The sequence below is a fragment of the Periplaneta americana genome, chromosome 17 (assembly GCF_040183065.1).
Source record: "Periplaneta americana isolate PAMFEO1 chromosome 17, P.americana_PAMFEO1_priV1, whole genome shotgun sequence".
Taxonomy (NCBI): Eukaryota; Metazoa; Arthropoda; class Insecta; order Blattodea; family Blattidae; genus Periplaneta; species Periplaneta americana.
In genome coordinates this window covers 20123323-20146199 of record NC_091133.1, presented here as the reverse complement: position 1 = coordinate 20146199, position 22877 = coordinate 20123323, and the positions used below count along the sequence as shown (strand labels likewise).

At 33.5% G+C, this 22877-nt stretch overlaps 1 protein-coding gene across 8 annotated transcripts in view; it reads right to left on the bottom strand.

The window, feature by feature from the left end:
- The window catches only part of Snap25 (Synaptosomal-associated protein 25kDa), a 377629-nt gene that overhangs the window by 65024 nt on the left and 289728 nt on the right, over positions 1–22877 (bottom strand). For 4 of the 8 annotated variants that reach the window (XM_069815603.1, XM_069815607.1, XM_069815604.1 and 1 more), the window contains one exon: positions 12331–12379. In XM_069815603.1, coding sequence (XP_069671704.1) covers positions 12331–12379 — 49 coding nt within the window. Of the gene's footprint in view, positions 1–8799; positions 8849–9962; positions 10012–12330; positions 12380–22877 lie in introns of all 8 variants that reach the window. The other 4 variants (XM_069815606.1, XM_069815610.1, XM_069815605.1 and 1 more) reach the window with 2 other exon arrangements.

Genomic DNA, 22877 nt, shown 5'->3' with positions numbered 1-22877 from the left:
TTCAATGAAATTCAATTCTAATTTAGAAGAGAATGTTATACAATTTTCATTGAATGTTGATTTGCAAACTTGACAGAAAACTGAATCTTTTAATTTTTCATATTCAAGCCAGGGGTACATTTTCAACAAATGAGACCAGAAATTTCTTTTATAATAATAGTAGAAAACTCGCATGACAGTGCATAAGAAATTTCTTTTACGCATCCTGTTTCCACTTTCTTTTATATATTCTCCATGCATTTCAGGTTGAGGTTAAAGCTTACCTACTGCTATTTCTGTTGATTCTTGAGCTCGAATTTGTCTTCCTGTGGTTCCTGAAGTTTCTAATCCTTGCTCTTGACTCGCTGATGGCTTTTCTCCAGTTCCAATTGAGGTTTTTTGCCTTTTAATTAAACATTTATCCATTTTAGATTTTAACCTAAGCACTAGCAGTCGCATAACAACAATAAACAAGCACCAAGTAGAACTATGAAGTCTGAATCTGAACTGGGTTGCTACCAAGCTGGACTTGCGCGTTTTTATAATGACACTGAAGGTTCTAGAAATATCTCGAGCACTCGAGTAGTATAATATGACTTTCTGTTCCTCCACTCCTAGCTGCTGGATCCCCGCTTTCTCACCACACCCTCCAAGCACATGACTCCGCCATTCCTAGCTGCTGCTGGATCCCCACTTGCCACCGCTTCCTCACCACACCCACCAAAGTTCGCACTGTTATTCGTATGTTAATATGTTTAAGTTACAATATTACTATTAATTTATTAAATTATTATTGTTCAGTGTTGCGGGGCCCAAATATTTTTGGGGGATTGAAGAGACCTGAGTCCCATAAAGTCAGCGCCTATGTTGATGTCTCAACTGCATGAAAATAGTGAAAACTTCATTTTGCAACAAGATGAGTCACCACCCCACAGACATTGAGAAGTTAAGAGATCATCTCAACTGAACTCTTCCACAATGCTGGATTGGTCGTGCAACAGCTGGAAACTAATCACACTTTGGCGACCACAAAGTCCTGACCTACCACCCTGTTACTTTTTTCCGTAGGGGTAAGACAAAGACCAAGTTTTAATTCCTTCTCTTCCTATTAATCTAGATGGCAAGAAAGACCACATCAGAAGAGCTGTGAAAGTGTTGATGAAAATATTACTAGTTTGGCACGAATTCAACTACTGCCTCGATATATGCTGTGTTACATGGTATACTAGGGAGACCAGATTTCCAAAAAAAGAGATTTCAGCACTTAAAAACGGGACCTTTTTCATGATCTACATTAAAGTTGAATAACATATAATAATTGTATAACTATTTTGAACATAAGTTAAATGCAGGACTGAAATGTTTACAATTACAGTTACACAGTATCAGAATTATCATTATATTTATGTGAAGACATTGTGTCCTCCAAAAGGTTTTCTTCTTTCAGTATTCTCTCATACAAATAAATACTCGAAATATCAAAGTGAGTCTTGATCACAACTACTGCTTTCACAGTCTTGATATTTAAACAGTTCTTTTCTTCTATCCACAAAGAAGTCATGAGAGAAAACATTCTCTCCACAGTTGCATTTGTTCCTGGGACTGCCATAACAAATTCAATAACTGACAGCATGTTTTTGTAGTGAATGTATTTTTCTTGGACCACCTTAAATGCATCACACCACTTTTTATCCACTTCAGCCTTTGTGTCCTTCCATTCTTCTATCTTGGAGTTCACATTATTTACATGATTGACTTCATCAAATAACTCATCCCCGTCAATGATATTCAATATGTTGCTATCAACATCAGTGATTGCTTTTAGGCTGCTTTGAACTTCAGCCCAAGTTGGCGAAGTTTGCAGCTCATTCCACTGAAATGTTTTCAGTGGCTGGAAATGGTGAGTTCATTTACTTAAATAGTCAAGGAAAGTATCACAAAGTAAATTTGTAGTGGCTAAAAAATATTTTTCATAAAAGGTCCCCTCATCTTGTAAATCTGAAATAATTGACAACATTTTAAAGGTTTGAAAGTTCTCAGCTTTCCTACTTGTAATTTTCTGTCTCAGTAATTCCAGTTCTTTTACCATTTCAGTTGCCAAAATATTTTCCCTTTCTATTTTCGTTATTGTTGCTGAGAATATTTTCACCTGGCTTTAAATGAAATGGAGCAAAAGTGGTGATTGTTGATTTAAAAAAAAATGGTTTCAACACTGTAGGAAATTTATCTTATGACAAAAAGTAAGTAAGTTCTAAGTCCATCATACGTCAGTAACCCTGTTCACAGCAGGTAGTAATGTTAACAATCTTGCTTTTACAGTACCTAGAATGCGCTTGTATTAAATTTTAACATATTCACAGAATTTTTTTCAATTCTTCTACTCTTATGGTGTAAATATGAAAATTTTAAAATATTTTATTTATAACTCTTTCAATATCAATTGCCAAAATATCATCACTTATATTGACACCATTATGAACAACATGAGCAGGACACCCAATACCATGAATGTTCATTTTCAACTCTGCTCAGTTTTGAAAATGCATTGTTAGTTCCATCTTGTATGTATCCACCGAAATTGATGTTGCAGTTATCTGCAGAAAATGCAATAATTTTCTCAGTCAGCTGATGTTTCCGCAAAATATCTAACATAAGATTTGCAAACATTTTTGCTGTTTCTCCTGTTATGTTCTGGAATTCAATAACTTTGACCTGAATACCTTCATTTGGGATGAAGTACCTAATAAGGACGTACACCAACTTGATATCTCTTTGGTTTGATGTGTCCTCCATAACTGAAATATATTTGGCTTCTTTCAGTTCAGCTGCTATTTTTCGCATTGCATAAGGTGCCAGGACAGTCACTAAAATTGATTTATACTTTGTTCGTCCAAATGTAAATTTCTTTTGAAATAAATTTCTCACTATTGCAGAAGTGCAATCCATTGATCTCAAAGAAAGATTATGTTTCGCTGCATGAAACTCAAACCTTCTTGCACTGCAAGATTTTTACTTTCATCAGTTAACTTCCCGTTTGCATTTTTCGCGAAAAATGATTTAACATCTTCACTTAAACTGGAAGCAGGAACTGTCAATTTATGTTTTTGCTTAGTCAAATGCTGTTTTATATTAGATCGGCCTCAATGTTCAATCGAAAAAACCTGATGACACACTGTACATAGCAACTTGTTTGTTGTTGCGTCTTTTTTCAAGATGAGATATTCTTCTTTTAAATCTTGATTGAAACTACACTTCCTTCTCGGTATGATAAAACTCACAACACTAGCTTTAATTTCACTATTACTATTACCAGTACTACTGGTACTACACTGGCATTGGCATACGCACAAAGGTAGACAGAAGTAACCTTGTTAGCAGTGCTACCACTTGTTGCAGCATTTTCGACTTATCGCAAAGAGAAAGCTTTCACAAAGGTGGATAATAGTTGTAGTATGGATGTTTTCGACCTCAAAATATAACAAATCAACATATAATAATGAAGTCATGTTATGAATTTAAAAAAAAAATGTACAAAACAGGACCACAGTCCATAAAAAGGGATAATAAGCATCCCATTAAGGTTTTGTCGGGACAATGGGACTAGAGTCTAAAAAAAAAAAGGGTGACAATCCCGTTAAAAAGACGTCTGGTCATCCTATGGTATACACATCAAACATTATTTGTAAGCTGTTGAAAGAAACTTCAAGAATGTATGTATAAATCCATATAAGGTGATTTTCGGTATGTTCAATAGTTCTGGTCCTATAACTTGTTAAAGCTGTCTACAGTATTTCGTTTGTAATCACTCTGTATTATACATAACACATTTAACAATGAAATTTTTCTCATGAACATTTCATAATGAAATATTACTGAATAATTTTATACACAACATAAAGGGTGCACAACTCCTGTTTTTGTTCGGTGTGATGGATTATTGTACAAATTTGCTTTATAAAAATACAGGCACTGGATGAACATGAAAATGTAAATCTCTAGGTAATAATATTACTGAAAGTGAGATTAAAATACATTACTTGTAGCCTTCAATAATATATCACGAGTCTAAAATATTTCTCCACGCTTCAGTGTTAATTTCTTTATTAAAGTACCTTAACACTAACTAAGAACAAAATTATATGGCACTACATCAGAGGATGTCAATAATACTCATTATTTTACAAATTCAGTCCAATTTTCTTGAAATAATTTTACTTGGTATTATACTCTCAATGAAACTGATTATTAAAAAATCACTGCAAGAACACTGATCAATAGGTCTACATAAAATACTCTACGTAAGTATTGCCTAATATATGAGGTCTACAGACAATTGGTCTACGGTAAATGTGTACATAATAAATGTTTATGTTTCATTTAAGTTTAAATACTGGAAAAATCTATGCAAAAAAAAATGTCCAATATTTGAAGCCTAGTCATTAAATGTCTGTATATTGTAAAGTCCATTAAGCCTAACCATTTTTATTAAATGAAAGAATAAATGAATATTAATCCTGTTTATTCAATAAAAATAACACTTATGAATATATAAAGTTGAAATTTTATTCACCAATAACAACCACCTTTATTTTGTCAGCATGCAGTTTTAGATGACAGCTTAAACCTGTTAGGTATGTCAATATATCATTGCGTTCTTTGTATTCTTGATAGTTACCTACCATAGTCTCCACTTGACGTAAATTTACTTTATACGATTTTTTGACTGGATTGTGTAATGTAGCATGGCCTGTCATTTCTGAGCTAAAAGGACCTCGTTGTCTCTTTGATCTTTATTTATATTGTCCAAATAGATGCGTTGTGTTAAAATATTTTTTTTTTAATTTGTGCCATCCCTTGATGCTGTTCAATCGTTTTTTTAAATCTGTTCAAAACAATTTCGTGAATATTCCATGTATGCAGTAGGAAACATTACAGTGTTGCTTATTGTCTTCCAAAACTAGAGCTTCCTCACTGGTAACTGCATTTACCTCTTCTTGAATAATAGCCATTGGTGGCTGATTTGGCAAATCCAAACCGTGTCTTATATTAGCAACTGTCCGTTTCACTTGAATTTATGATCTGTGAGGCTAGTCATTATGGATACCACTTTCATTACTTCTATTTTACTTTTTACATTTGATCTGGTAACACAAGTTTTATTAGAACTGTCTCTATGGGAACATTAATAAATTTCACTTGCATCTCTGCTCTTCTTAATGTGATAATCGAAATAGTTGTATGATTTTTAGGATTTCACAGTAACTATGATCAGAATTAGATTTTTTAGTATTCCACTGTGTTCTGGAACTGTCTATTTCCAATGTTTCGAAACTACTTACACGTTCCATCATCAGGATAGATAGGTAAGACCAGAGTAGCGACTTTCTCTACTCTGATTGATAGAACCTAAGTACTGTAGTTCCGAAATATTGGAAATGTCAAGTTCTAGGACATGGTGGAATACCAAAAAACCTAATTCTGAACGAAATAGTTGTGTATTAAAATAAATTTATCTTTATTTGGTATGACTGCATATGTAGGCATGATTTATGGTAATTTTTGCAAGTTTTAAGCCAAAATAGAATCTCACATTCTCATTATCATGGTAACTTTAATAATGTATTTAATGAGATGCAGATACAATACTGTAGGTAATTATTATTTTCATTTCTTATATTTTAGGATATAAAATATTACCGAAATTGTAAAATATATACTTATCTTGCTCTGTACACAAGTTTTAGACTTTTTGTTGGTAGATGTTTTAGACATTTTATCACTAGGTTTCATGGAGTTTTAGGCAACATTTTTATTAGACATTATGACCGATAGGCATAAGTAAAATTATTCATCTTTACATTAAACCTACTCACTATAGCCACTGCAATACAGCACATAATTTAATTGCACATCTAACAATAAAAGGGGAAAATATTTTAACAATATTTCAAATTAAAAGAATCTAATGTAAAAATTCGAAATTATGCTAAAATTTTAGTAGGAACGTGAACAAACAAGGTACAGAAAGAAGAGATTCATGATCCTCTAAAATATATTATATTGCTTCAAAACAATAATGTGAGAGCATAAAATACATACGAGAACAAATTAGAAATTTATCCTACAGAGTGTTCATTTCAAAACTTCCCTGTCTAAATAACAATATAATTTAAATTCAATTTAATTAAACAAAAAAACACGTCAATTTAGATATTGAGGGGGAAGTTTAAAACCAGTCTTAATTGCATACTGGTATTAGTTTTCATCCCCTTACCCTCAAATTTCAAATGGCACCCCTATCTTGTGATACTTAAATTTTAAAGATTATTCAATTGTTTATACACCTCATTCATTGGTTTTTGCATCTTTTGTTTTCTATCGTCACCTGGCAACCTGGCCTGCTGTTATTGTTGATTAGAGCTTAAGAGAATAAAGCTACAAAGACTATTAAGCATTTCATGTAATAGTTGTGTTTGTCTATTAAATTATTTTAAAATGGTATATACCCTTCAAGAGAGAACAGAAATCATCCTTATTGGATTACATTTAGGAAATTACACAAAATAAACTGTGTTTTAATCCTACAATCAACTGGCAATAACAACAATACAGGTTGCCAGGCGACAATAGAAAACAAAAGATGCGAAAAGAAATGAATGAGATGTATAAACAACTGAATACTCTTTAAATTTAAGTATCACAAAATAAGGGTGCCATTTGAAATTGGGATGAGGAGGGTAAAACCTAATATGCAGTTAAGACTGGTTTTAAACTTCTCCCTCAATATCTAACTTGACGTGTTCTTTGTTTAATTAAATTCGATTAAAATTTTATAGTTATTTAGACTGGAAAGTTTCGAAATGAATGCTCTGTATGTGGCAATTCATTTCAAACAAGTCATAGCATCCTATCCAAATATTATTACTGATTAACAGCAACTTCTTTACTGTGTTAATATTATAAACATACCTAGCTCACTAGTTTCAATGTGGTGTCCGTCATTGTCTAAAGCCTAGTGAGGTCTCGCACTGTCTTCTGGTTTCCTGTTGTGGTGGGATGTGTTCATGATTGTGTCGAAAAGGGTGTATTTTGTTTAATTCAGTTGAGTGTTCAGGATGTGCTGTGAGTATGTTTGTACATGTTATATTGTTCTAAAGTGTCAAGTTTCTGGTATTTTGGCTGGATGTCTAATATTTTCATGTCAGTGTTTATGTTGCTGTAGTTGTGATTGAGTCGTGATATGTTCTCAGTAAGTTGAAGTGTTATGTGGTTTGGTTATGGCTGTAATACGTTCCTTGTAACATGTTTGAAATGATCTTCCAGTCTGTTCAATTTAGAAGTCGTTGATAGTTTGTATACAACCAGAAGATAGCATGGGACCTCACTAGGCTTCAGACAATGACGGACACCACGTCGAAACTAGTCAGCCACATATTTTTTATAATATTAACACAGTAAAGAAGTTATTGTTAATCACTGATTACACGAGTGTTAAAAGAGTGTATCAAACAATGAACAAGTATTATTGTATTACTTAACGACATTTAAATAAAGGCAGTAAGAAACACATTTTGACATAGGCTATTAGTCAAAATCTAGGGCTTTCCTCACTGAAATATACACAATTCGAGACAATAAAATCGAATATAATCTCGAATAATTTTGGGCAACAAAAGATTTTTGATAATTCGATCATTCCTTCTAACCAGTTCTTATCTATCAGAAGTAATCCAAGAGATAAGATTCTTTTGTGTTTTTTTTTTTTTGTGAACAATAATTATTTATGCATGAAAATTATATTGTCATTTTCAGTATATCATTATAGCTCCTTGTCCATATACAAATTAAATCTAGATTACTCTGTATATGAACAACAAGCTAGTTAAAAATTAGTTCATTAAAATAATTTGAAGAATATATTAACATAAAATAGTCAAGCTTTCTTTGAATGTATGCTATTATGCAAATTGAAAATAACTCTCATTTCGTACTTTCATGAAACCATCATACTTTTGAGGAAAGTAGAAACTGATATTTTCATTAAATGAACAATTTTTCATCTCAGCAAAAACGTTTAAAAGTAATTCACTTACTAGACAAAGCAAATCATTTCAAGGTACTATTTACGATATTACATCTCCAAACAATTTTTTTCACAAAACATTTTTATAACTAATTAAATCATTTCTAGAATATAATTCTTCACTCTCAGTCAAACTTAGAATTGAAGATGATGAAAATTACACATTTGCTGGAAAACCAATTACATAAATGTTTCATTACATTAAAAAATACTGGTACATCAAAGTTATTTCTATTTGTCTCAACAAATATACATTTACATAATTCAATTACAATTTAACTGCAAATTGTAATGCATACAAGATATTTTTATTGTTTGTTAAGTAATAGATGTATATTTTATTGATGGTTAAGTAGTAGGTGTAATTAAAATAAAAATACCAAATGTAAAGAGAAACAGACATGTCAACGAGGGCAAATTTTAAGAAAATCAGCATTAGTAATGCACCTATTAGATATGTTGGAAAATCAACAAATTATGATAATTCTACAGTCTTGAAAATAAATACCTGAATGGTAAACTAACGATTTTTGGTAAAGTCTTGCTCCAAATAGTTTGAAGTCATTTACTTGTAATAATAAAACAATGGGGTTTTGTTTTTACCCAACACAAACAAAAAGGAATAAACACGTCAAGAACACATGACACTGAGGTGATTACTCGATCTGTTTCGAGTACCCACACATCTACAGAAAAATTTGTTGTACAACATAGTACAACTTAACATGGAACCTTACCCCCTTGTTCATCCAACATCACTAGCGTTTTCATTCCGACTTCGTGGCTCTACAAAAATAGTAACAGGAGCATCAACAAGTGTGGAGCAGAACACCTCGACCCAAAACCACTATATTCCTATCCATCAAACATACTGGAAATATCTATGTTATCCAGTATAGACACACTAGGGATGACGAATCCAACACTGAAATTCTCGAATGAAATAAAATTATGAATACATTCATAGACAGCCTTGAAGGAACAGCTTACTACGGTTTTTGCAAAGAAGACATTTTATGCTACACATTGTATAGGAAATTTCGATTGTATGCAACATCGTAATGTCTTCTTTGCAATTACCCTAGCTCTGAGACAGTCTAATAAAACATTTTAATATTGATTATGGTATCTGAACTGATAAAAATAATAACATATCCATAGTTTGTTAATTTTGAAATAAAATTCGAAATTAAGATTTACAGAAATACACTAGAAAATTACTCATATGTAGGAAATAATATTTATGTCATCCCTAGTTAAAACATTGTAAGTCTACAAACATGCAGAAATATGAACACAAAAATTAAAATTCAAGACTAAATAAATATAATAAAGATTAATAAATCAATTAAATTAGTAATAAATAAAAAAGAGGAAGGCATGCCACAAAACAATGAAAAAAATCCGAGGAGTGTTTCCAGTGGGAGAAGCTAGAGCGAGCTTGCTCGATCCCTGGATTCAGGCTCAGCCGGGCCGGACTGCTGACCAGTACAGACAGTCTACTGTTCTAACGCTACCACTACACCACTACCCAACTACTGACAAACTACAGGCACCGTAGCTGGCTCCAACTCTGCAGCCCTCTGTTAGTGGGAACACATATAGTCAAGAGTCTACTACCACCACAACATCACCACCACCAGCACCAAAAACTGGACTCAGTTTTTGTTTCAATATTAAGTTGGTTTGAAGACCGATTTCCCATTTTTTTGCTGATGTGGTAAACCATCCTCCAGTTAGAAGGTTATCAAACCCAGAAAACCTTGTTCTATGCGATCTGCATGACGATCATTGGTGCATTCCTAGAATAAGTTAACATGGGTTAGTGATTGCCCAAGACTAACACTCACACCTCTAGTGGCACGACTACTATAACACTGCCCTATTAGGGCTTTCTTACCCCCTTGATGATTCAACAACGTGACCGTTTGTCCACCAACGTCTTGGCTCTACAATGGCAGGAAAATAAGAAAATAACAAAATATGAAAAACAAACACACATACAATTAGATGTAGGTAGAAACAAATATTTTAAATGCTACAAAATAACAGTACATAATTAACAAAAAACAAACATAAACAAAGAAGCGTACACTGCTGAAAGCAGGAAATTGAAACTGAGTTTTCAACATGAGTTCTACAGAGCCAACCCCCTTCCTTGAACTGTAAGGATGTGTGTAAGGGGTAGGAGTCCTGAATACACAGCAAATAGTCCAGTTGCACTTAACATATTACTACTAGGACCTGGTTTGTCATAATTTTGCATGTTTAACATACTGTCACAGCATTTTCAGTTTGTATGCTTATACTTTGGTAAGTGATAGAAAATTAAGTACCGGTAAGCTTTAACAAACTCATACGGCTATTTTATACTTGTTTCTTTACTACAGTGTCTTGTTCGCACTCTGAGACATATTCTAGCACAATGAGCTGAAAGTTAGCAAGTGCATCTGGACTAGCACTAAAACTTAAGGCAAATTGAAACGCACGCACACCAACATTCGCCGAGCCTCTCCACCACGGCCAAGCCACGAACGTCACGGGCGCAGGAGAATGAATAAACACGTAGGTTGTCAAATTCAAGGAGGTCTTGCTGAGGATGGGCGTACTGAATCAAAAATATAAAATCGCAATATTCTCAAGATAAAGCATACGATAGCCTTTCCAAAACAATCACAACCACCTTGAACTAGATTTTATATATACATCTTAGTACGGTACAAACATGCAAAATCAGTTCTTTAAATTACAATTACTCATACATTGATTGGCAGGACGTGTGACATTTGTGTTGTTTTATGATCGTTACTTGGTTAAGAACTAAGTGTCTGTAATAGAGACAGCACTGAAAACTGTGATGTGGTGCAGTGCACTGTTACATTATAGAACTGGGTGGGAGGCTTTCATATTTTAAAGCAAGGCAGGTATATCTTATTCAAGCGTTTGTTTGCTTACATAATGTATAAGATGTGTTCATTTATTTGTGTGCAACGTTTAAAATAAAAAATCATATCCCATTATAACACCAAAACTGATCTGGCTAGACGGCCTTCACGCCAGCCAGTACCATATCTACAGATAAACATAATAACTTTGACCCAACAGGAATCATTCAGTACTGTATGAGAGATGTGATGTGTACACTGTCACTTATCAAATAACAGTGTTTCTTATGTTTCATATTCTATTTAGCGTATATTGTGTAGTACTTACATGTATGGTATTGTGTAGCTGTTAATGTAAGTTCAACCCTAAAAATATTCATAACGAAAAATGTGAACTGTTAACATATGTTTTGTTAGTCATTACAGATTACAGTTTATGCACAAGTCACTGGAGCGTTTAAATAGTTAAATAAAGTTTTAATATGTAGTTTAATTAACACGGAGACTCTGCAACTTTAAAATTATAAATTTAATTTGAAAATGAAGCAACATGATACATGCAACAGAATGCAGTCTTACTATGTTAGCTCTGGCTTGCCTGTCCATATTCCCATTTTAATACTGTTATAAATTACTCTCTAATCAACACCTTCATACAACAACCTTACACTAAGAGAATGGCCATAGCTGCTGAAAGCAATCAGTAGGTGGTGTGCAGTCTTCATGTCACCATCCATATTGATGACTGGTGATTAACAACTTAGCATGTGTCGGAGGGTTATTATTAAGAGATGGGCATGTTATATAAATTGAAGAACAGTTTGAAATGTATTAAAACTATGTGGCACATCGATTTATTAAAAACTAAAACAATAATTGAAGAGTGTAACTTCAATTTAAATTAGGGACTCGAAATGGAATAATACAATAAACGAAAACCTTAAATACTCAAATTGTACGATACAGCACGCAGAAAAATCATAATTCTGGAATAAAATTAATATATGTCTACACAAACACCTGTACGATTTTTATAAATTAAAATTTTGGACAAATATTCTCTTCGGGGATGCAATGTACTAAATCATTTAAATAAAGTCAATGACTTCATTCGTGATCTCCAAACTCTGTTTCATACCCATCTCAAATAACCATCGTGGTCAAGAGGAAATGGTGTGCTAAGGAGAATAGTGCCAGATTTAGAGGACTGTCATGAAAATAACTTACACGAACTGTTAGTATCTTGCACTGCCTCAAACCTTACTTAAGGATATTTTTGAAGCAATGTACCAAAATGGGTATTCACTGAAAATCTTAAATAACTTAAAAATGATTGTCACCACTAGATCTGGCACTACAAGAGGGAGGGCAAAGGGAACTCACCTCCCTGGTCGTCCAGGGCAACCAGTGTGCGGATGCCAGCTTCCTTGCTCTGAGCAGCACGAAAAGAAAGAGCCACAACCATTTAGTTTTCCTATCGACAAAAATAAGCAGATTCGACGAACTTTATAACACCCAAGGAAGGGGCCAAATTATTAAGATGAAGTGTTATATATATTTTTTTTTTTTACATATCCCAGCAAGTGATCTACATTTAGATATGTTATTTCATGCTACTGCCTACATTTGTTACATGTTCAAGTGTTAGGTTTACCCAAACAATGTGGGTACCTATTTTAAACAACATAATTAGTACAGTGAAATATAACTGTATTTATATATTATAAAGCGCGTACATTTAATGTCATGAAAACGTCGAAAAAATTCGAGATTTGATGTTAAAATTAGTCTCAAAATTACATTATTTCTGTTTTAAATAAAATCTGGAACTTTAATTATTATAAATAATATTTAAATTATGTATAAAGAAAATATAAGTTTATTTATAACGATCCAATAATAAGAAAATCTATATCTACAAACAAATCTGCAACCAGGGGCGACTGGGCCAAATGATTTCAACACCACATCATGAAACAAAGAATCAATACTACAACACCTCAGAAATTATTTAATTAATTTTTCTCTCATTCTGCCAATCACGCACAACACATGCATACAGCATGACAAATCACAAAAAAATATATATAGACTGAAGAGGAAATTAACTTATAACCTCTATAAAATATTTATTAGATGAACTCTAGAAGTTGATGATATTGAAGTAAAAGAAAAATGTAACAAGTTTTAAAGATTCTAATAATATATTGGTCCTTCAAGAGAACCAATGCCATCAGTACATTGAGCTTTGTTGACGACTAGCCTAGTGGCCGAGTTCCAGTGTCCCAGTCTGCCCCTGCCTTCTTGTATGGAATGCATCACTAAGACTGTAAAAAATCCTTGCGGGTGGATGACAGTGGGTATGTGAAAGTTTGGAAGTGAATAATATATGCACACTAAAAAGTATGCTTGCTTATAACAGCCGTGATTACAAAGAAAACATAAAGCCGTTTGCTGATTAAAGAACACTGTGCTGAATTAGAGTACAGAGGCAAGTGATTCTACACCATGTGAGAACTACTTAGGATATAAAATTTAAAAAAATAAACCATTCTCAGTGACACATACTTGAAACGTTCTTCCATTAATTAACAACAATTAACACTTTCAAACATAGATCACTCGCTGGGACTATGAAGTGTGTATGTCCCCCAAAGGGTTTGTAGCACCGTCCATGTAACACCTGTGCATGCAGGCGAGCGCTGTATGGTACACCGAGTTGAATCGGATCGAGTGGTGGACATTGACACATTGAACGTACGTACGCACATTACAAGACAGTAAGTAAGTATAGCTGCACAAAGATTCCACAAGAGAAAGAACAAACAAAAAAAGTACAGCCACTAGATAGATTTGCAGGGCAGGGCGAGGGATATCTTGAAAAAACACCTACACAGAAAGAGAGGCACACAACTTCATAACATGAAAGAGACAGAAGCTGCGAGCTGGCACAGAGAGAGAAAAGCAAAGAGAGAGAGTGTGTAGAGAGAGGGAGACAAACAGCTTTGTTTCCATTAGTTATCTCATGTTGTTCATGTTGATGTTGATGTTGTTGTAGTTGTTGATGTAGTAGATGATGTTGCTGATGTTTTATTTTTTTGTTTTGTTCCCCCAAGGAGGATGAAAAAAAATGTACAGTTTTACAGACACATGCAGCAGACACTGAGTTGAGGTTTGAATTTTTGGTTTTGGCTACTGCACACTGCGCCTTACCTCCTGAACCACACGCTCCTCCTGCTCCCTCTTCCCTTTACCAGATTGTCTTAACTAACTACAGTTACAGCACAGATACACAGACACACACACAACAAGAATATTTCCAACCGTTGAGTTGATTCACTTCCTTAGTCTCTTTGCTGGATGTGAGATCAGCCTGATGTTCCAACATGATGCTGATCAGTGTTTCTACTGCACTGTGTGTACATAGAATTTTTTACAGCTCAATTTCGAACAGGATGCAATCAAATCTATATTCAAAGATCACACGAACAGCCCATAAGCAATTCATTCATTTAATTTGTTAAATACAAATAACACAATTTCGTGGATGTCAGAAAAGTTTTTCTTCCAAACAAATTTCTATGTACAGATTAAATCAGTGCAGTAGAATGACGGCATGCTATGGGACGTAAGACAAAGGAATAGAACAATGAAAAGAATAACATATTAGGATAATAAAATGTGTTTCATGAATAAGGTTCAAATGCCTGGAAAAGTGTTCCTTAAATTCTTTTGTAAACATGGCACCAAGCTGTAAGATAAGATTAACAGTTTACATTTCAATTACATTGAAAACAATTTTATCGAAAGCATTGGCAATCTAAATAATCGTTCTACAGTTCTATACAAAATACAAATAAAACAATAAAATTTATTTTTCCTTTTCTATAATGATTGATTAAAAGAGATTTCATAAACACAAGAACAAATATTCCAAGTTATTTAGAAATTGCCAACGAAAACCGGAATTTACATTAACCTTTATCATCAATGTCTACATTACAAAATGCATAATCAACGTAATTCTTAATTATATTTCATACTTCAAATATTTAAAAAAACTTGCCTGAAGATAAAGGTTAATGTTTTTATTAATAATTTCAGCCCAAGCAATACATTGAAAATTAACTTTATTACACAACAGTTTCAATTAGGATACGAAAATTTTACTTCAATAGAGGTAAACTCTTTCAATAAACTGCATTTTGTACAATGGATTATTTTTTAACAATATTTATTATTCGAAACTTGCACTATCTTTTTATAGTCTAGGACATTTAAATTCTGAACATTAATAATTCTCTATTATACTCATAATAGCACTGAATCAGAGCAAAAAGAGAAACTGCAAGGAAATGGCTAATTCCCAAAAATTTCTTAATATTTCAATATTTTTGTCTTTTCTTTTTCATTTCTTTTACTAGTTTAACTGCTCACCATTCATTTCGTTTATTTCATTATACATTAACTTACACATCTACAAAGATCATTGTTTCAAGAAATAAATTTGCGGAAAAAAATATTATCACACGTAAGTAGCATGAATAGCTTTGATAGTTACATTATGAAATAAATACCCCTAAAGCAAATTAAATTAAACAACTTAAAACAATTATAGTGACGTTGAAACTCATTCCCTTGTGAGCGAAATAACATTATATTTTCTTCGAACTTTATTTTTTAATGAAGTCAATGAAGTTTCAGTGAACTCTGAAATATGTTACATGTTAAAATAGGTCAAAGTTTTCTATGAAAATTATTTATCCGTAAATAATGTGCACTTCGCAATAATTGAAACACTAGGTAGCCCATAATTAAGTTAACAAGAATGTATTATTATTGTTAACGTAATAACGTCATACAAATAACATTTATCACAAAAAATACTGTAATACGGTAACATGTTACCGGTACTAGCCTACATTGGATGCTAAAAATAAAGTGCCCTTCCTTTTCAATATAAAGCTGATACCTATTCAATACAGTCCACAAATCGTGTGACAAATGTTTTGAAAGAGTAGGTTTTCGAATTCAGACTGGATACATTCCTTTAAATAGTCCACATTACGAATTTTCACTCAAATTTTTATTTTAATATTTCGCACTCTGAAAAGTCCATCAGAAAAAGATCTGGAGAATGAGGAAGCCATTACGTTTGTTAGTCCATTCATTAACCTTTAGGAGCCATGCGTCCATTACAGTGGCCAGCTAATATTATGGTCATGATAGATATAATATGTTATAAATTATATGTTATACATAAAATATGTTGATTATTCTTTAATTTTATATAACAATAAGGACATTGCACTTGATTAAAACAAACCTTTTTTAATTTTTTTTTCTTAAAAAAGGAGCAAAATCTTTTGAATTGCAGTCAACTGAAACCCTGTCAGCTTCCATGCATACCATTATACCGATTGTTTTACATGAATCCTCCCATCCTTTACCACAGGCTCAATTGACTGCAGTGGCTGGGGCGCGAACCTGCAATTTTTGGCATGATATGCTGGTCGGACATATCTTGTGCGCCTTAAACTGCTCGACTAACGAATCCAACATGAATTTACCCGATTATGCAGGTATACGAACCCTTGGTTAAGAGTTACACATTTGCATGCGATGCTGGTATAAGCCTTCCAGCTTCTGAAAGTTAAACATTTCATTCAAAAAGTTCCTCATAATCTGTCCATAGCGATGGATACATCATCTTGTTACCATATTACTTTCCCCGAAATTGTTTCAAGTGTTCAAAGTTTTCCACTTCTAGTGTCACTTCGTGAAGCATTTTGAAGTAATAAAAAAAGATCCAATGAGCCCACAAGCAAAACTTCCAAATAGTCACATCAGGAACAAAAATTGTCTGCATTATACCAAATATGGATTCTCTGAATCACACACAATACACAGTTATGCATGTTCGCTTTTCTATTTAACTTGAAAGATACTAAGTCAGTCCACAGAATGGTTTTGTAAAAATTTACATCGTCTTCAGTCATATTATGTACCACTGACAGAATTCTGTACAGCTATCAGGATCATATTCATTTAAGTCTTGAAGTAAAGTAGGCTTACTCGTATGTAGCCTCAACTTCAACTTTTTCTGCATTCTTTGTAAGCTCATTCTAGGTATATCATGCTCACGGGACACTTTTTGTGTTGATTATATATGTGACTGTACAAAACATTGCACTACAACGTCAAGTTTCTCTTGTGCAGCAACAGATACAGGCCTATTTGAATGATGAAGATCCTCTGCCGACCTAGTCTGTTCAAAACTTTTATTCAACTTATGAATAACTTTTCGAGATGGAGATACGATATTAGAAAATATTCCACAAATAACTCAACAACATCATTGTAATTGTGGTCATGTTTCCTCCTCGTCTGAAGTACAAAAGCACAGTCTTCTGTAGATAAATTTCTATTCATTGTACACTTATTCACTAATCCAATTCTACAATTACCTTTTAATGGCTACTACTCACTAACAAGATAACCACAAATACCAACTACTGTAGCCAAGTAATATGCCAGTCAATGAAGTGGTAAATAATTGCTAGTATCAACTGACTTCTGGGCCATCCCATACTTTACAATGTACTGTGTATATTTTTATGCATGTAAATACACAACACTATATATTAATATGTACACTAAAAAAAATAATTAAAACGCATATTTAATAGGGCGATTTTAAAACAAAATTTCAGTTTCAATTGAATCGTTTGTTTTGAAAAATGAAAAATACACACATCTTCAAAATGAACAAAACACATGCCTCAAAGCAAATTAAAGTTTTGGAAAAAAAAATCTTAATTACAAAAGACTTTTTACATATAAAATGTAAACGAAATGTACTAGGTACATGCGATTAATGTTCAGTAACACAATTTAAATACCTAACGACAATTGGTGAGTAAATTAAATTCGTTGTAAAGCTGTTTCTTTAATCAAAAAGTAAAAGGAATTTAAATTCAGTTTTAGAATCACAATTAGAACAAAAGTAGCAGAAAATTGTATACTTCTGATCAATTCCAAGCAAATTTATGGAGTAAAATGAAATCTGAATACATGATTTTGATATGAAGTAAAATTGAAGCAAAATTTTCTATCCAAAGTTTAAGCGAAATCCCTAACCAACATGCTTAAACTCTTATTCAATTAAATACAATAATTTTAAAGCAGCACATAAATTGCAGATTTTAATATTTCGTTTTCAGACATCAGAAATCTTGCTGGTTGAAAATTGAATACTGAAATTTGTATATATATTCGTGTACACTATCCATAAACTTAAGAGAAACTGAAGGTCACAAACATCTGCAACTGGAAACAATTTCTGAAAACAAAGGGGAAGCATTACAATTAACTGTAATGTTAATATTAAAGTATTCCACACTATAGCAAAAAGCGGAAAGAGTTGTATATTCCTGGTCAAAACAGAAAGAAAAAGTTTAATATTAATTCAGCTGTTGCACAAATTAAATATTAAGTGAAACTGCAAGGAAAACAAAAATAATAATAAAAAAAGATTTATGAAGTTAATTCATTATAATAAACATTCAATAGTAATTATAAGTTAATACTAACATACAACAACTACACAGTAAATCATCTTGCAAACTGCATATATTTCACTGGAACTGGCTCAAACATCAAAATGCACAATAAACAACTAGAGTGTCACAACAGCTATGTGTGAACTTAACACAGACATTGCATGAGGGAGGAAAGTTGTGCTTTTAACAGAACATTCATACATCAGCATCAGAAAATATTTGTATAAAACAGTTCATAGATATAATGCATACTGCTACTTCAGTTTCCAGACAGCACAGGGAAATGTGGAGTTAAGAGAAAGTGAACACTGAAGAATGTAGAGATAAAACTCTGTGCAACACGAGTGCATAAAATTGAGATGGACTGATACTTCATTTTAATATTTCATACCTTCATCAGTGCAACCAAGGAACATTCTGTTTCTTTTCATAATCAGCCCTTAATCCACTTCAATCAGTAGAAAAACCATTTCAGATCAACAAGTCAAGCCAGACAGACTGAGTTAAATTTCATTTAGTTTGGTCAGATCAGGTCAAGTCGTGACGAATACTGCCAAGTCAGCTTGGGTCTGATCAAGTCAGTCAGTCAAGTTGGTCGATCAGATTTGGTAGGTTGATCCAAATGGTTGGTTGAATCAGTCTACAGGGTGAACTGGTTTTCTTCACACAGTTGGATGAGGCAAGTCAGTATATGAGACAGTTTGCCAGACTATTCAGGTTCAGTCAATCTGCCAGACTAAGTTGAGTCAGTCTGTCAGACTATCTGGGTTCAGTTGGTTTGTCAGACTATCCAAGTTCAGTCTATTTGCCAGACTATCTAGGTTGAGTCAGTCTGCCAGACTATTCACGTTCAGTCAATCTGCCAGACTATTCAGGTTCAGTCAGTCTGCCAGACTATTCAGGTTCAGTCAGTCTGCCAGACTATCTGGGTTCAGTCAGATTGCCAGACTATCTGGGTTCAGTCGATCTGCATGAATATCTAGGTTGAGTCAGTCTGCTAGACTATTTGAGTTCAGTCAGTCTGTTAGACTATTCAGATTCAGTCAGTCTGCCAGACAAGCCGGGCTCAATCAGCCTGTCAGACTGAGTTCACCCAGCCTGCTAGACTATCCAGGTTCAGTCACACTGCTAGACTATCTGGATTCAGTCAGTCTGCCAGACTATCCAGTTCAGTCGGTCTGCTAGACTATCCAGTTCAGTCAGCCTACCAGACTATTCGAGTTCAGTTGATCTGACAAACTATCTTGATTCAGTCGGTCTGTCAGACTTCCAGTTCAATGTCTGCCAGACTATCCAATTCAATCAGTCTCCCTGATTATCCAGTTCAATCAGTCTCCTGGACTATCCAGTTCAGTTGTTCTGCTAGGCTATCCTGTTTAGTTAGTTTGCTAGACTATCCAGTTCAGTCAGCCAGACTATCCAGTTCAGCCAATCTGTCAGACTATCCAGCTCAGTCGGTCTGTCAGACTAACCAGCTCAGTCAGTCTGTCAGACTATCCAGTTCAGCTGGTCTGTCAGACTATTCAGCTCAGTCTGATTCAGTTGGTCTGTCAGACTATTTGGTTTGGTTGATATGTCGGATGATATGTCGGTCAATGTAGGGCTATTCAGTTTAATTGGGCTATGAAACTATAGGGCTTTTTATCGATCTATTGGATTATTCAGTTTAGGTGGTTGGCTTTCTCGGTCCATTACGAGATCAGAAAGTTTAATCGATCAATTGATGTCTGTCAGATCAAAAGGAAAGGTATCTAAATTGTTCAATCGAAAGTTACGTAGTATACTAAAGTAATCCAAAGTGGTGGGGATAAATAAAGAGGGCAATGTACATTGAACATAATTCCTCGAGACAAGTATCATTAAGCAATTGTTTTCAGGACTTCATTTTATGAAAATACATGCAAGTGCTGAAAAAGATTTTTTTAACTATACAGGCCTAATTAAATAATTAAATATAGCTTTCGTTCAAAATGTTTTATTTACAACTCCAAATGACTATATCGGCAATTTTAAATTATTTCTTATACTTCACTTTCGTTAATGGAGTTCAAGCCTCATTGTTGAATTGGTACCAAATTAGCGGGACATGATTTTTAAGAATATGTATAATTCTCTATAATATCGACATTAACTGTCACGATGAATTTGACGTGTAACGTCTATATTCTACTTACATTAATATAAAGAATGAAACGATTCTGTGAAACGAAAATTCTATTCAGTTGCCATGAAAATACTTATGTCATATCCGATAAACTGAGCAATGTGAACGAGTCCATTCCTAAACGCAAGGGAGTCTGCATATATTTATTCATAAGTTCCGCCCAAGGGCAGGTCTTTCACTGCAAACCCAGCATTTTCCAGCCTTTCCTATTCTCTGCCTTCCTCTTATCCAAATATTATATATAACCTAATTGGAAGAGTTTATTATAATCATTGGAAGGGAAAGGATGCAATATATTAAAAAAAATAATGCCAATCACTTGTGCTTTGACATGGACGCAGAACAAATGTTTGCACAATATATGCGTAACTATAGAAAGTTAATATAAGCTTGGCATTGCTCACATACAGATGGATAAATAACAATTATCCTCGGTAGCGTAGCGCTGGCCTTCTGTGCTCGAGGTTGGGGTTCGATCCCGGACCAGGTCGATGGCATTTAAGTGTGCTTAAATTCGACAGGCTCATGTCAGTAGATTTACTGGCATGTAAAAGAACTCCTGCGGAACAAAATTCCGGCACACCTGCGACGCTGATATAATCTCTGCAGTTGCGAGCATCGTTAAATAAACCATAATTTAATTTTAAAACAATTATAATATTTACAGAAACATTCTCATGTGGTTATACAATTCATATCAGTAAACTGTTAATTGTCTGTGTTCCGGCACCAGTTCTTTATTTGTCCCATTCGTAGTAGTTTATGTTTTAACGCATTATTATTATTATTATTATTATTATTATTATTATTATTATTACTGGAGGAATGACTAGCTTATTTCATTATGTTCATTAGACTCACCTAAATACTACAGCAAATTGTATTTATTTTTCCTAATTCTACCCTGATTCTTGTATAGACGTTACACGTAATCATGGGAATTTCTTCAATCCCCCCCCCCCCCACCGAGGATAGAAATGCTTACTGAGGTCTAGATCCATTTATATGTTGCTTAGAGAACATTAAAACATTCGCAGAGTCATTTGAACTAAAATGTAATATTCAGCCAACAACTTCGTCGGTAATTTTGAGGAGTAATTTTTTTAAATTAATGACAATTACGCCTTTGGCATACAGAAAAACAAGCAATCGACAGCAAGATACTGACGTCAAGAAACAGGTGGAGGTGGAAAGGCGATCGCGCAGGACAGAAACGAACATGCGATCGAAGACAGCTATTTCTTCCTATCCCCAACCCCAACAAGGTTCTGGTAACTAGGCGATGTGATATTCTTCACCCGTTTCTTTCTCATCTAGTTAATCTTCTTTCACACTTCACCTCACTATCTTTCTATTCAAGACTAGCAACTCACAAATTAGGTATATGAAATAACTGATGTTTACGCACACATTTTATGCTGTATAAAACTCGTAGGAAATAGTACACATGTATTATGTTTTCTCGGAATTCAACTTACTCTACTGAATGAGTTCATCTTCCATACAGCAATATTAACACTGCGGATTTTAACATCAACAAAACTGGAAATACCAAAGACTTTTGTAACTGATTAATAAAAGTAATCCCAAGAAAATAAAAATAAATGAATTTAAATACTATTATAGTCACAATCAAGCCATGATATGAAAGAAAAATTTCACAACCTCGAGCGGTCGTATCAATGGTCGTATATACGTCATCCAACATCGTAAGATGATGATAAAAATAAAGTTTCTGTTGTATTCAGGGATCTTTCGGTTAAAGTTATAGATTATGAGGTTATGTTTTCCGATTCATTGTTCTTTTTAGTTTCCAAAAGTAAATAGTTCAGGAACAATATTTTTGTATTAGGAGTAACAAATTGCATTTTTTTAAACCGAAAACACGCGTTTCTTCATAATAATCATCAAACTTATTTCTGGTTTTCTCTACATTCTCGCTTTGAATACAGAGGAAAAAGATTACAAATTTAGCCAACTTATAAGACTCGTTTCATACATATTTATATAAAATCAAGCACAATTAATAATATAAATAATTCTGAAGATAAAAAGTCAATAACAGCTGTCTAACTAAAGACAATATAAAAAGGTGTTTATATTTACAGCATCGATAAGAATCAAATAAATGTTCAAATTGTAAATTGTTTGTTATGTAACTCTGGGATTTCAAATATTTTAATGTAATTAAAAACATTTTGGAA